Source organism: Gallinula chloropus (assembly GCF_964237585.1).
Source record: "Gallinula chloropus genome assembly, chromosome: 3".
Classification (NCBI taxonomy): domain Eukaryota; kingdom Metazoa; phylum Chordata; class Aves; order Gruiformes; family Rallidae; genus Gallinula; species Gallinula chloropus.
The window spans coordinates 17252676-17267819 of NC_140087.1; the positions used below are offsets into that span (position 1 = coordinate 17252676).

Here is a 15144-nt window from a genome sequence, read left to right on the forward strand (position 1 = left end):
TTCCCAAAGTTATTTTTGAGCTTTTTACAAGAACTTGCCTAATGACTGTCAATAGCTCAACAACTCAACAGCTGGTAAAGCACACTCCTTCAGAAAACACCAGGCTAGCACAGCAACTGGTTGCATAACACTGAAAACAAACAAAATGCAAGATGACATTTTCTGTCTACTTTGTACTCTTGGTATGGGAAGGTCCCTCTTTCTACTATGGGCTGAAGATGGTAGACTCAAGTTTGACGGTGGTGGCTTCATAAAACATGACTAATTTTGGGGAAGAGGGGGAAATGGGAGACTGGGCATGTGTGTACTTAAAATTAAAAAAAACAGTATTAGTTTAAAAAAAAAAAATCAACCTTTGGTTGCTGGATGACCTTTAGATTTTTCTTCAGCCATTTAATTTGCTCTATATGAAAAACCCAGGAGCTAAAATCCCAACTGAGCTGGGGCTTCCAGCCATATAAAGGTGATGCTCTCAATCTCTGGTGTAAGAAATAATTCATCTCTGAAGGCATATGTCTTTGTGAAAACTGGGATTATGTTGTTAGCACCATGCCAAGTGTAAAAATTTGGTTTAAGAAAAATAAATAGCTATGAAACTCTAGCATCACCATCACCACATACGTAAAATAAATACACTCCTTTTAACTCCACAGGCACATTATTTGTGGCTTCTTTCTTTTAAAAACAGTAACATATTCTAATCTATAAACACAATGAAATAATTTTAAATTAGCAGAAGAAAAGCTCCAGATCATTAGGTGCTCATACACCATGAAAAAAAATTTGGTTTATAAGCCTAAATTGACCATTACAGTAGAAGGTTGAAAATCAAATGCCCCTACCCAAGACAATTTGCCTGCTCAATTATTACCAAGAATCATTCCAGGAGGTCTTATTTTATCATCTGAGAGTTGAGTAATCTAATTTTTGCATTCCAGGCCTGATCCTGCTTACTCTGTCTGATTTAGTATACAAGAATCCAGGGTACACAGTACAGAGGCAGCTCCAAGAAAACTCCAACTGACTCCTGCTTTACAGTGTTGTGTTTTTCAAGCTTATTTTAATAACTCACCTAAAATGTTCTTTTCACCTTAAATTAGCCCTGTTTAAAGGTGCTATGACTGATATCAATAGCAAGGGGGCAGATGCACCTGTGGAATAGTTCTGTCCACAACAATGAAGTTTCTAAAAGGTAACCTAAATCTATCATTTCACAGGGAACTTAAACGCAGTTAAAGCTAACAGGAAAATTGGCATCAAACTTCCCTTGACACAAAACTATTCATGGTCCCAAGAACTATTTTTAAAGTTGGGGGAACTTTAAAGGCAATCAGGTTCACTGCTCATGTCTACTATACTTGCTGCTCCTAGCTACTGTGAGAACAGGAAATGACTTTGAGCATTAGGCATAAAGAGAGTCAGCTAACACCACTTTGAATAAGAGTGTCTTTAAAATACACAACTGTCCAACCAATAAACAGAACAAAGGATAGCCTAGACTCTGTCCAGTATCTAAACTTAATTTGTTCTTCACAAAAATGTACCTGATTTGGCAGCAGAAATGTAAAGGGAAATTTAAAACACTAACAATCATGCCATGTCCTGCCTTTCAGAAATGAGTCCATTTCTTTGGACAGTTCGGCAACTTCTATATCCCTCACTCACACCTATTGCCCTATTACCTTGTGTGCTGCTCAGCAGGTACATGCAACTTCACTGAAAACAATAATACCAGAATTTAGAAGATACAGAAAAATAACTTAGCTTTAAAATTTCAAATATGAACACTCTTATGTCCCAGGCCTCTGAACAGCAACCAGCGGAAAACAACCTCTGGTTAAAAACTGATTACTAAAGCCACACAATATTGACTTGGTGTTGATCAGTAGATGGAAATTCCATTAAAAAACTTGTATTCTCAATAGCATTCCCTCCTTATTAAGACTCTGATTCTTGAAATAATTTGCAGTTTGTGCCGCTCTCTGGCAATGAATACATAAGCAGCTGGGGAAGAGACAAAAAACTTCTTACATGTACAATCAACTCAGACATCTTAACGAGAGAATCATTTCTACATCCTGTATAAATCTTTAAATGTGTTTATTCTCTTGCATAAGAATAAAGTTATCATGTACCCTTCAGAAAACCCTTTGCAAGCTATAAAGTGCAAAACAGGTCATCACAAACACACTACCTAATACCATGTTCTCTACAGCTCCAGTTAAGCAATCCAGTCTTAGACCTCCATCATTCAAAGCCTTCAACTAGTTTTCTCTTACCTTCTCCAACATCACAGAATGACAATTATGGTCCACTGGAACTCTAGAGGTGAAATCTTTTAAAAGGGAAACAAGACATTCAGATAACCCATTCCCACTATATTTCAACAGTCTACCTGTTGGTTGCAGCTCTCTGCACTAGACTCCAGTGAAAAACCTTAGCCAAATCTGACCATCTGAGCTGGAAGAGGAACTCAGGGAAACAAGAGTCTGGGAGAACTGGATGTGCGCTCTGCAAGTAAATGGGATCATGGACCTTAGCTCAATTCAAGATACACAAAGCTCAAGTTTTCAGCTTAGCTTTCCCACACCTATGTGGCAACAACACAGCTAAAAACAATCATGCTGCCTTACTGTTTAAACTGAGACAGTTGTGTGAGATTTCAAGCCTTGTTTAAAGTTTAAAGTACCTGAGAATTATGCTGACGACATGATCGAAGAGATTAATGAATATGTATGTATCCCAAATAAGATACATCAGCATGCTTCAAAAAAGTTCCCCCTCTACAAAAGTAATGAATGTGTGGGCATTTCTCTTGTTTGCAAGTAGAGAAAATGAAACCTACAATTATTTTAAAATAAAAACTAGAAAATTATGAAACCAAAATGAGAATGGAGTTTTCCAATGAGAAAATGGAAACCACTTTAAATGTTACAGCACATTTGATAACGTGAAGTTTATACATGATAAAAGGCATTTACTATACTAGCAGTGTTGTCAGAAACCTCCATTGTGTCACTATCGTAAAAATCTTCAGAGATGGATATTACTTAATTGGGGATGGAGGCGAAGAACTCCTGTTTTTTCCTCTCCTTTGATCAAAAGCTCTTCATAAAAATGCCATAATTACAATTCCAATGATTTGATACAGAAATTCTTTTTCAGATTTATCAACAAATTGAAGTGCTCTAAGCTGGTTAGTCTAAAAGAAAGAGAACCTGTCTTACAGTCAAATAACATCTTGTTTTCTCTGAAACAACTAGGAGAAACTTCCTTAAAGATCAGTGAATATATAAGTCAGCGTTGGCTGGGAATGAATCTGCCCCCAGTGCTCTGCAAACCACCTTTGACAATTAGACACTCTGACAATCATCTTCACTGAAATAGATCAGTACAGTCTTTTTGGGACCACACAGACTACAAACTTGCCTTGGAACAAGTATGGGCCAGGCCAACCGCATTTATAAGCAAAAAAAAAAAAAATTCAAATCCATACAGTAATTTCTTTGGTTGGATTTTTTTAATTTATTAGCAGTCTGTTCCTAAATATTCGGTTATGCTTGAACATGAAGGATGAGATTCAAAGCACTGACAATTCTACAGTTGTCTTTCCACTTAAGTGACTGCAGGATTAAAAGCATTAAGATGGTGCCAAGGGAAGAGCTACGAATACCAGAGGTTACTCATTACACGTCATGGAAGAAGTTAGCACAGAGATCTATGCTGGACACATACTGGCTCCTTTCCTTCAGTCCTCTCATGTTCCTACTTCACTAGTACTACAATACTCAGCTTCTTCCCTACTGTGTTTCTCCTAGTTTGTTCTCTGCAGTGGTATATTTGGTTAATTTTCTGACAAAGACAGAGCACGTAAGCAGCTGAGACATGCTCACACTGAGGGATTAGGGAGCATTAAATACACTGTATGACTGCATTCTTTCTCATTACAGTAACCCCTTCCCATGGCTGCCTGACAACTCATAGGCCAAATGGTTCTGTGGCTTATTTTGCATCTCCTATTTCTTATTTCTCAAATCAACTATCTTTCCTATTACACTCCATGTCTGTTTTCTTAGAAAAAATAAATCCCCCCCTTAAATTCCTGAAAGCAAACTGAATTCCTGATACAAATCAAAGTACTTTAAAAGTTCTTAACTTTAATAAATTCATAATCCAGAAATTAATACAGCCTTATGAATGAACATACATTTTGAAGGCTTCCCTAAGGCAGCCTTCAAAGGGCAGATTCTTTCTCCGTAAGACACGCAACCTTCAAGGAATGTGCTGAGGATCTTACCATGAGATCCTGCATGCCTACAGTACTCTGTAGCCCAGTGTGCTACGAAGCACGCTCAGACTGTTCAAAGACAGTTATGCTGTTGGGAGGCAGCTGCATGCAGAGAGGACTGTACTGCCATGCATTTCCATGCCCAGCTGCTGCAGACACAGCCACTGCACCCTACTTCAGAAACAATACTGAAAAATCACAAAGAAAAGGAAACAGTTCTGTAGAATTGCTATTGCCATGCTTTTAATACGGTTTTTTATTGATACACATCAAAGCTATGTTCTAGCTACCACTGTGAGCCATCTCCTATACAAGCCAAACACAAAAAATTGCTTTACTGGATTCAGATTTCTTTGGTTCATAATCACAGCCCTGGTGTTAATAATATAGTCTTGATATGTAAGAATGTTGATATGACCAGTTGAGAATAAGGTGCCATTGCAATAAGGCCTACTCCTTCAGTAAGAGGTAGTACTGCTCTGGAATATGCATCAGTATTCCATTATGAACACTTAATGTAGCTGAATGCTTCAACGTTCATGATCACAATAGGGAAATATTTAACATTTGGAAAACTGAGGCAGACAAAAGCAAATATTCTCATAAAGGAGGGAGTCACACTCCCAAATGCTGACACTAATCAACAGACCATCTTTGTTTTACAGGACTGAAATGGACAAAATGGCTGGGAAGAGGAAACACCTACTGCAAACTGATACCCAAATTACACTCAAAATTCGGGTCTCCTGTAATCCAATTTATTACTATTTAGATCATCCTCGGTATTGTATTAATTCTAAACAAAATTAGGCTTGAAACAAATGTTTAGCAAACAGAAATGGCTGATAAGCAGAGAAGCCTCACCTGAATGAGATAGTGAGAACACAAACTAAGAAGCTCCAGAAGCTGCAAATGACTCCCAGCTGCTAGGACGTCCTGTATCACCCCTGGTTCCAGGAGGATCTGTAAAGAAGAAAATAGAAAGTTTGTCATGCAAAACTTGTGAATATTTGTAGAAAAATACTACAGGCCTTTTTTATTTCAGACATTTAAGTGAACATAAAGAACAGAAAGAGTACAATTAAGCATATAGGGAAAACTTTGCAGGATAGGGACAGTTTCTAAAGTTCACCTGAGTCAAAGAAAGGATTTTTAAGCAGATACTACTGGAAGAATTCATAAGTCACATTACCCAAATCCTTTACAACTAAATGCACATTATTTATTCAAAAAGGAGACATTTTCAAGCAAAATAGAATGCCTTGTTTTTATCCATATACATAGACACTTCCATATATATTGATGAGTCAAGTCAGGCCAACAGAATTGACTGATATAATGGATTGATGGTGGCTGAAGGCCAGGTCACCACTAAAGCTGCTCTATCACTGTACCTCCTCAAACTGGACAGGAGAGATAAAATATAATGAAAGGCTCATAGGTCAAGATAAGGACAGGGAGAGGTCATTCAGCAATTATCATTACAGGAAAAACAGATAAAACTCAAAAAAATATATATCAAACTTATTACCAAGCAAAACGAAGTACAGCAATGAGAAATAAACCCAAAGCTCAAAACACCTTTCCCCACCCCTCCCTTCTTCACAGTCCTAACCTGATTTCCCTACCTACTTCCCGCCCCAAGTGGCACAGGATCCTTGCTCTTCAGCGTGGGGACTCTTCACACTCTTCTCCTGGAGAAAGTTCTCCACAAACTTCTCCAACATGAGTCCTTCCCAGGGGCTTCAAGTTCTTCACAAACTGGCCCAAGCCTGGGTGTCTTCCATGGGCTCAGCCTGCTCCAGCCTGGGTTGCTCTCTCCATGACAGAAGCTTGCTCCAGTGCAGGCTTCCCACAGGGTCACAGCTGCCTTTGGATGCCTCCACCTTCTCCAGCATGGGGCCCTCCACAGGCCTCAGGGAGGCCTCCACAATCATCCTCCATGGGCTGCAGGGTGACAGCCTGCCTCACCATGGCCCTCATTATGGGCTGCAGGGGAATCTGCTCCAGCACCTGAAGTGCCTCTGCCCCCTCCCTCTTCACAGATCTTGATGTCTGCAGTTTCTCACATCACCTCAGTTCTCCCTCTGGTTGCAAAAACTGCTGCTCCTCACCCCACACACACTTAAATACGCTATCACAGAGGCACTACCACCGCTGTGGATTGGCCCAGCCTTGGCCAGCAGTAGGTCTGTCTTGGAGCCAGCTGGCACTGGCTCTGTTGGACCTGGGGGAAGCTTCTGGCAGCTTCTCACAGAAGCTACCCCCTGTAACCCCTGCTGTTACTAAAACCTTGCCACACAAACCCAAAACAACTCAATCTCCAGTATTCATATTTTTTGTGCTTGTAAAAAACGTATAGGTTAGGAACACCCTGCCCATTCTGCATGTAGTCACTTTATAATTTCCCTAATCACCATCTTCATTTTACAGAGTAAGACTGTGAAGGCACAGAGTAAGCATGCAGCTGGGGAAGTGCCAGAAAGGGCTTAGAAACTAAGACTGATTATCCTGTCACTCGCTCACATGCAACTCCTACTCATTTCAATTAAAATCATGCACAGGCAGCAGCCAGGATAATTGGGCCTCAGCTCTGAGGCTGTTGTCTTGGGGTCAGCTTGTTAGATCATCCCGTTTAGGATACAAAAAAGTCTTAGGAAATACAGATGCTTGACAACTTCTTATCAGCAATCACATTACAAATTACCCAAACTAATATCATTGAAATGTAAGTGGTGCAGAACCCCACAAAAATCAGAAATGCAGGATAAAACGTATTTTTTCAAAGCTACTTAGTTTATTCAGTTTTACTCTTGTTCTATTTCCTCTGGCAACTTTGGTTTCACACCACATGAGGTCAGTCTCTCACTGCTCCACAGGGAAGTAAAGCTGCTTCTTTTTTTTTTCAGCTCTTTCTTCTGCCCACACAATTTAGTATTATCTCACAGCATCATTTATGTGTCTCAAATGCAGTGGAATAAGGAGGATGGCAAACAAAAGCAAAGACATTTGCCACATCTTTTGCAGTTAAAATTGATTTTGAGGGAAATGAAAAAACATGTATGCATTTCTTCAAGCAAAACCACAGATTATCTCCAACATAATAGATATATTAGGAACAGGAGAGAAGGGGATTGATTCTTGTTTATATCAAGAACTCATTTACATTCAGTTCTGTCAGCGTAAGACAGGCTTAAAGCTGTCCAAATTACTCAATACATACATGTGTGTGTATATTCATACTATGTTTTAAGTGAACATATATGTAATTTACATACTGTATAGAAGTTCTTTATCTAGCCAGAAAGACATATAAGGATCGTAATGTAAATTAGAATCAGGCCCAGCACAATCCAGATTTGTGGCTGGTTTGAGGTTGCTACACGTGACAAGAGTTAGTTCAATGGAAAACTAGAAAGCATTTCAGTTAGTCATATCTCCATAGGTATAGATTAAAAAATGAGCAACCCTTTCTAATATTATCAAGTGAGAACTCAAGGTCACACTGACAGAACAAGCTGGTTTAGACCTTGCAGTGCCTGATATTCAGACACCATTTACACTGGGGAAGTTGTCATCTGATGTCATATTACTTACTAAGTACCAGTCACCAGCTTAGCGTTGTTAAAGAGACAGTATGAAGAGAACCAGAACTCTAAGCAGATTACTACCTTGTAGGCATAGACAAACTATATTTAACTGTGATAATAATGTATTTTAAAGCTACAGGAATCAATTTACAAATAATACTAGTAACATTATGAGATGAGAAATAGGACAAGAGGTAAGGAAGGTGACTGGTTACTACCTAGAGGTGCTTGGCATCAAGTCAGCAACTAAAGTTCATTTCAAGGTGGTAAAAGTATTTCTTGTATTTCTTAGGATTTTCCTTTACCATGCAAGATTTATTCTGCTGAGATAAGACATTCACCACTGTGTTTCCCATGATAACTAAGAAAAGTCTATTTTGTCTCTTCCCAAAACTTTGCAAACCAAAATTTGAATTTTTATTCAATACTCATTTGGTTATAGGCAAAAATACTAATTCATTGACACGAAATGTTCACCATCAGCAAACTGCACACTTAGGAAAAAGAGAGAACAGTAAAGTAAAGTCGAAAGAAAATATTGCCAGCCTTCCTTTTTCTGAAATCAGGGTACTTCAGAATTATTCTACACCTCTTAGTTTTTATACATTAATAAAATTACTTGATTTTTATTAATTACCAACACAGCTATATGTATGCTACCTAGGCCATCCAGATGAACCTTAACAGTGAATGCACATACATACTACAAATACAGTGACTGACCCTCCTCTAACTCTCAAAACAATAGCTCTGAGGTCTTCAGAGTGATGCTTATCTGTTCCTTGTAAGGTTTGTTCTCCAGCCCCTTCACCAGCCTGGTTGCCCTTCTTTGGACAAATTCCAAGACCTCAATATCTTTCTTATAGTGAGGAGCCCAAAACTGAACACAGTACTCAAGGTGTGGCCTCACCAATGCCAAGTACAGGGGCACAATCACTTCCCTGGACCTGCTGGCCATGCTATTTCTGACACAAGACAAGATGCTATTAGCCTTCTGGGTCATCTGCATCCCCTCCAACCCAGTACACATCTTAGTAAGTCGAAAAAGATGTCTGGGATCACACATCTTGCCCCTCTCTTCAACTGGGTTTCTTTGGGAGACTAATTTGCAACACAGAGCAACTAGCAGCTCTGATTTTTCGGGGGGCTAAAAGCAGCATACAAAGCACCATCCTTTCTCAAGGACTATTCATGCCCTGTCTCCACACTGCCCAGACCAAGGACATCCTCCTACTCTTTTAATGCCTCTTGCTCCCATCAACCAACAAACCAGTACAGGCCAAAAAATAAAAATAAAAATTGTATGGTCATAGTAAAGTGGTCAGTAATGGACAAAAGAGAGTGAGGAAAGAACTCCTTAAACTGTCCTTCCCAAGAGAGGAACTTGCAGCCTAAGGGAGAAGGCAAAGTACAGATAACTATCACCTCTATGGAGTCTCAGGAGGTTTGCAACTAGAGCAAACAATTACATCATTCAATCTATTCCCTGTATATTGCAGGCCATTATATTTATCCCTGGCACTTTTAAAGACAATAAACTGAAGCTATTTTAGGCTCTGTGCACCCAGAAGGTGATGGTGAGATTAAGGATGTGCTTCTACCACCTTCATTTCAGCTTCTTATTTATAACCCCAGTATTTCCTTTGCATTTTCTATACAGCTGTTTCTAGGGACATGGAGTAAGTGAGGTGTTGGCATGACACACATTAAAGATAAACACCGTTATGCTGTAACAGTAAGAAAACATGTGATGTCATGTCAGAAAAATCCAGAAAGCAAGCCATATGGAACTTAACACAGAAATCAAGGAAATAAAATAGATCTTGATTCCTGCCAGTTTGATGTGAAAGAAAATTCCTTCTTGACTCCACTTGTAGTGATCAGCATTTCAAACGAGACAGGCATCTAACAAAAGTACCACTTGTTTTTCCCCTCTGGAGACCATTCTGTGTGCTTCAGAGTAATCAAAAAAAGTAACTTTTCTTTTAGAGCAATTTAGACTACATTTTACTCGCAAACAGTTAGCACTTCTGCCTGTCTCCTGTTCATTTGTGCTTCACTTAAATCCTGAGCTCCTTGCATGTTGAGAAGTATTGCTTCAAAAAGTATGAGAAGGAAGAATGTTCTGGTCCCCTGCAGACAGCTGCCCAAAGCCCAAGCACATAATGTTTGACAGTACTCGTTACAAAACCCAGATGTCTCATTAGCCAATGCCAGAAGGAACAATGAACAGCATTTTTCTGATAAATGTCATTATATTTTTTTCAGAAAACTAATTTGAAGTCTATGCTAAATTCACAGCATATAGAATATCTCCAGTTGGAAGGGAACCACGAGGATCATCAAGTCCAACTGCTCGCTCCTTGCAGAACAACCTAAAACTAAACCATATGACTAAGAGCCTTGTCCAAACACTCCTTGAGCTCTGACAGGTTTGGTGCCATGACCACTTACCTATGGAGCCTGTTCCAGTGACTAACCACCCTCTTTAGTAAAAGAGGCTTTTCCTAATGTCCAATCTGAACTTCCCCTGAACACTTCATACACCGTTGTGAAGTACCATCTTAAAAGTAAACACCATTATTGTAAGTAAGACTCCAAGCAAATTTATTATTTTTTGGAAGATGTTTCACTACTTTGTTTACTTTCAGCTCTATAAAAGGTATCAAGCTATCAACAAGACAGCTATCAAAAGCAAGTAACATGAAGCATTTCTTTTTCTCTGCAAGAAAATGCATAATGAGTTAACTAAGCTCTGCATTATTTCAAACATTCTGTAGCTGAACTGTGAACCTAACACCTAGGAGCTGTAACCTAGTGCACAGAAACAAGATTATCCACCTGAAAGTAATAAAAAATGAAGTGTCCAAAACTAAGTTATCAAATTTATATTTTTGGCTCTGAAATTGCATTGAAAAATGATGTTAAATATTTACAGTAAGATATAGTTCTGATGTAATCAGTTTTCTGGGACCTTTCCATGTTGTTTCTGGTAGAAAAACAAGGACAGTTGAAGTCATTTTTGTCAGGGACACCAGGCAGTTTAACCGAACCCTATGGTTCCTTTTAATCCAAAGACGTCCAGTGGAACTGCCACACAGAGGATGCAGGAGGTTGCTTACACAAGGAAATCGACCATCACAATACAGCAAGCAATCTGCTTGCCAATCATCTGCAAGCAAGCTAGAAAGGTTTAACAGAATAAGAGGTACTAAGATAATAAGAGCTATCTTCTCTTCTCCCCCCATCCCTCCAGTCTTAACTCAAAACAGCAGATGAAATACTGATTACTGGAAAAACTGTCATCATCAAATGAGTGGGAGGGAGGCTTGATGAGAGATGAAAACCAAGGTTCTGTAGAGAAATTAAAGCACTTATCAGAAGAAATAGTTGTGCTTGCAAATATTTATTTCTATTTCTTTACTACCTGAGAAGACCTTTCACTCTCTAATGCATTTTGTTAAAAAAAACAACTAAGCTAAAGTATTTGACCAAAAAAGAAAAAGAATGGTTTCACAAAGGAGCTGTAAAATAATACTGTAACTAATCATATGTTTGTGTGCATCACTTTGAAAAGTCACCATCACTCCTATCAGTTCATGAAACCTGTTTGGTAAAGTGATAACAGCTCTTATAGGACAAGACTTTTTCAACAAACTGAAAAGAAGATAAAGTTATTAAATGAAGGCAGTAGATATATATAGGACTCACACTGATAATGCTCTAAAGTAAAATGAGAGCAATGCAAGCACATGGAATGACAATATATCCAATAATAGTATGAAGATCTTTAACGAGAACATACACTGATATCATCATTAATAAAGATTGCTGCTGTTAGCATTTTGCAAGTAAACCTGATAAATATGCTAAAAAAGAAAATGTTTAAAGCTTATTTCTGTATCATCATAAATGCAACTTCATATGTGACTTTCAAGAAAAGGAAACATTTCAACATTCTTTCTATAGGCAGGGTGTAAGGCTGTGTTAATCTTGGGCTAAAAAGGTATCACAGGATGAATTACCCCAAAATTTGTTTCTGAAAAAAGAGATGAACTTAAATAATCTCTTACATTAGGGCTGTCTCACTGATTTTTTTTTTCACCTTTGGTAATTCAGAATGGTTTTATAACTTCTAGAGGACAACTTAATCTCAATTAATACAGAAACAAAGTATTGTGTTTCAGAAAAAGAAAAGAGGTAACAGCCAGTTAGGAAAGCAGGCCTTGGTCAGAGAACTTGGTATTAAGCCATAAGGTGCTGGCTTGGTGTACGGTCTTTGGAAAGTTATTTTCTTCCAAAATAATTTTCCGTCTATGATGCAACAAAGTAAGGACCACAATTACGTGCTTTTGTAATGTGTTTTGAGGTCCTCAAACAAAATTCTATCTAAATGCAAACTACTTCTATTACCATAGACTAAAGACATATGATAGAACATAATTACAAAGAAGAAAGATCCAACTCAGTGAAGTTTTTCAGCATACATAGGACTCCAACTGTGAATTTGTATTTTTGTTGAATTAGGTTCACAATCATCTACTGCAAATTAAACCTGTTGTTCTTGCACAATTCTTCTTTCTTGAAATTATACTGCAGTGACTGTCAGCAGACTCAAATTATGGTATCACTTAGATTTCAGATATGGATATGAGATCAACATAAATGAGGTAGTTTGCTGGACCTAAATTTGAGGAGGAATGCAAGAGCCTCATCTAAAATGAAGAGCCTCAAAATTTCAGTTTGAGCCACTTATTCAGTCCCAAAGCACTTCTAAGAGCCTATTTCCGGCACTTAAACTTCTCAAGTGCCCATTTTCATAGAATCAGAGAATGGTTTTTTGTAGGAAAGGACCTCAAAGATCCTTCAGTTCCAGTCCCCCCTGCCATGAACAGGGACACCCTCCAGTAGACCAGGTTGCCCAAAGCCCTGTCCAACCTGACCTTGAACACTGCCAGGGAAGGGGCAGCCACAGCTTCTTCGGACAGCTTGTGCCAGGACCTCACATCCTTCACCAGGAAGAGTTTTTTTCCTTGTATCTTACATAAATCTACACTCTTATTTCAAGGCCATTACCCCTTCTTCCATCACTACATACTCTGAAAACAGTCCCTCTCCAGCTTTCCTGTAGGTCCCTTCAGTTACTGGAAGGTTACTATAAGGTCTGTGCAGAGCCTTCTCTTCTCCAGCTTTTCTTCTGATCAAAAGCACCTTTTCTTGTAACCATGAGTGACCCAAATACACTGGCTTATTCAGGGGTTATACTACTCATCCAAATGAGTTCATTTCTCTTACAAACAGAAGAGTTAAAAACAAAGGAAGTTAAAAAGAGGAGACAACAGTGCCCATGACTCTCTAATCCAAAAGTTAAGACTCTTAGAAGGAATTGTGAGCTCCACTCTGCACCAAGAATTGCTTCTCTAAATTAATATCTAAATACATAGTTCCTGTATTGATTGTACTTCATCCACCTCCCTTCCAACGCCCATTTGGAAAAAACCCTTGTGAGGAGGAAGGGTGAGTAATCTCATCATTGAGACATTGACTTGGCCTTATTGCTGCACTCTGTAATGTAAAATGCAGAATGACCTTGAAGCCCTTGAAGGAAGGATATATCAACTACAACAGGAAAAAGTTATACCTCTGACTTCTGAATATGGGGTGCACACTGGGAGATTGGACCTGATGATCTCTCATGGTCCCTTCCAACCCCTACAATTCTGTGATGGTAAAATGTCTGAGGTGATGTCTGGGAAGGTATTTAAGACTTTTTTTTTTGCCAAGGATTTCATCATTAGAGGATTTCTAAGAGCAAAATGGAAATCTGCTGCTATTCCTTCTGTTAGTTCTGTGGGTTTTTTTAAATTTCTGTATCTATGGGGTTTTTTTGTTATGGTTAGGAACCATAGCAAAGGAATAATTTCGTTGGAATTTATATTTAACCTGAGTTTTACTACAATCATTCTTCTGTTGAACAGTCAGTGTTCCCTTAAAAGCAAAGTATTTCCAGCACTAATTATGATAAGGCACTGTCTGCCCTAGACAATAAGATAAAATTAGTATTTTAAGTCCACAAGTATATTTCAATTAAAAAAGAGTAAGCATGATGGCTTCAGATTATGATGTCATGCTAAAAATTGAATTTCTTCCATAGCTTTCAAAACCTGAAAGCATCCAATACCATCATGCAATATTAAGTATTTCCACCAGATGTCTCCAACATATTATATTACACAGAAAGTTACATTTGAATTACTATAGTTCAGGTTGAATTCAAGTTTAGCAAAATATTACAGAAATAAAGAAAGCTGAAACTAAATATTTATCTGTTTAGACAGAGATACCTTAGGGGCAGTCCCTAATATTTTTGTTAAATCCACAGTGATAGCAAAATAAAGAGCAGATTTTTGGACTAACTTTTTGGAGACACATGTTCAAAAAAGTTCATGGCTTTCATTTTTAAGAGGGACATCAAATCACGTACTGATACCCACATTTTCAGAATACTAGAATGCTGTAATTGGCATGAAAGAGTTTTGTGTTACAAGAAATATTTTGGGTTTTTAAAATAAGAAAGTGTTCACAAATGCAAGCTAAAGACGACTCTGTTTTCAGAACTCTCTCTGATGTAAGCACAGAGTAATCCAGTTATTTATTAATAGCCTTTATGGATTACTCCCACTCGCTACTTTGAAGCATTCACCCAGACTGTGTCAGCTTGAGTCAGTACCTAAGGAATGCTCAATACATATAAACCCAGTGCCAGAAGAGAATTTCAAGGACAAAAGGGAAAATTTGACATTGCTAACTATCAGACCTGCCTATCCCTGAGTTATCCTTCAAAGGCATCTTTGTAAGCAAACTCCTAGAGAATTGGTCTCATTTCTCTGTGTTTCAAAATGTTACTTGGTGTCTCTGACAGGCACAACAGAGTGCCAATTTTGCCCTACAATCACTTACATTTGAGCAGCTGTACATACATGCACACCTACATGTAACTCAAGAAGCCGAATCCTTTATTCAACGTAGATTGTGTCTGAAAATGTCAGACTGAAAAGCCTCTAAAGGTTCAAGGACAGAAGGCATATATAATTTACTGAGCTGAGGATACTATCCTGGAAGCAAGGCAGGGTGGATTGTCTACTTATAAAAAAACCCATCCCTTCAGGTTTCTCAACATATTTTACGCAGGTTTCTTAGACTTTGAATTTTGATAAAGACTGGGGAGTGTACTTCTATTCACAGCAGACAGGATGGGTCAGATAG

At 38.4% G+C, this 15144-nt stretch overlaps 1 protein-coding gene across 6 annotated transcripts in view; it reads right to left on the reverse strand.

Annotated features, from left to right (window-relative positions):
* Positions 1-15144, reverse strand: part of KLHL32 (kelch like family member 32) — a gene marked incomplete at its 5' end in the record, with an annotated part of 91639 nt that overhangs the window by 54119 nt on the left and 22376 nt on the right. For 5 of the 6 annotated variants that reach the window (XM_084261534.1, XM_084261538.1, XM_084261536.1 and 2 more), the window contains one exon: positions 5153-5251. The exons of the other annotated variant lie outside the window; for it this stretch is intronic. In XM_084261534.1, coding sequence (XP_084117660.1) covers positions 5153-5251 — 99 coding nt within the window. The remainder of the gene's footprint in view (positions 1-5152; positions 5252-15144) is intronic. 6 annotated transcript variants of the gene reach the window in all.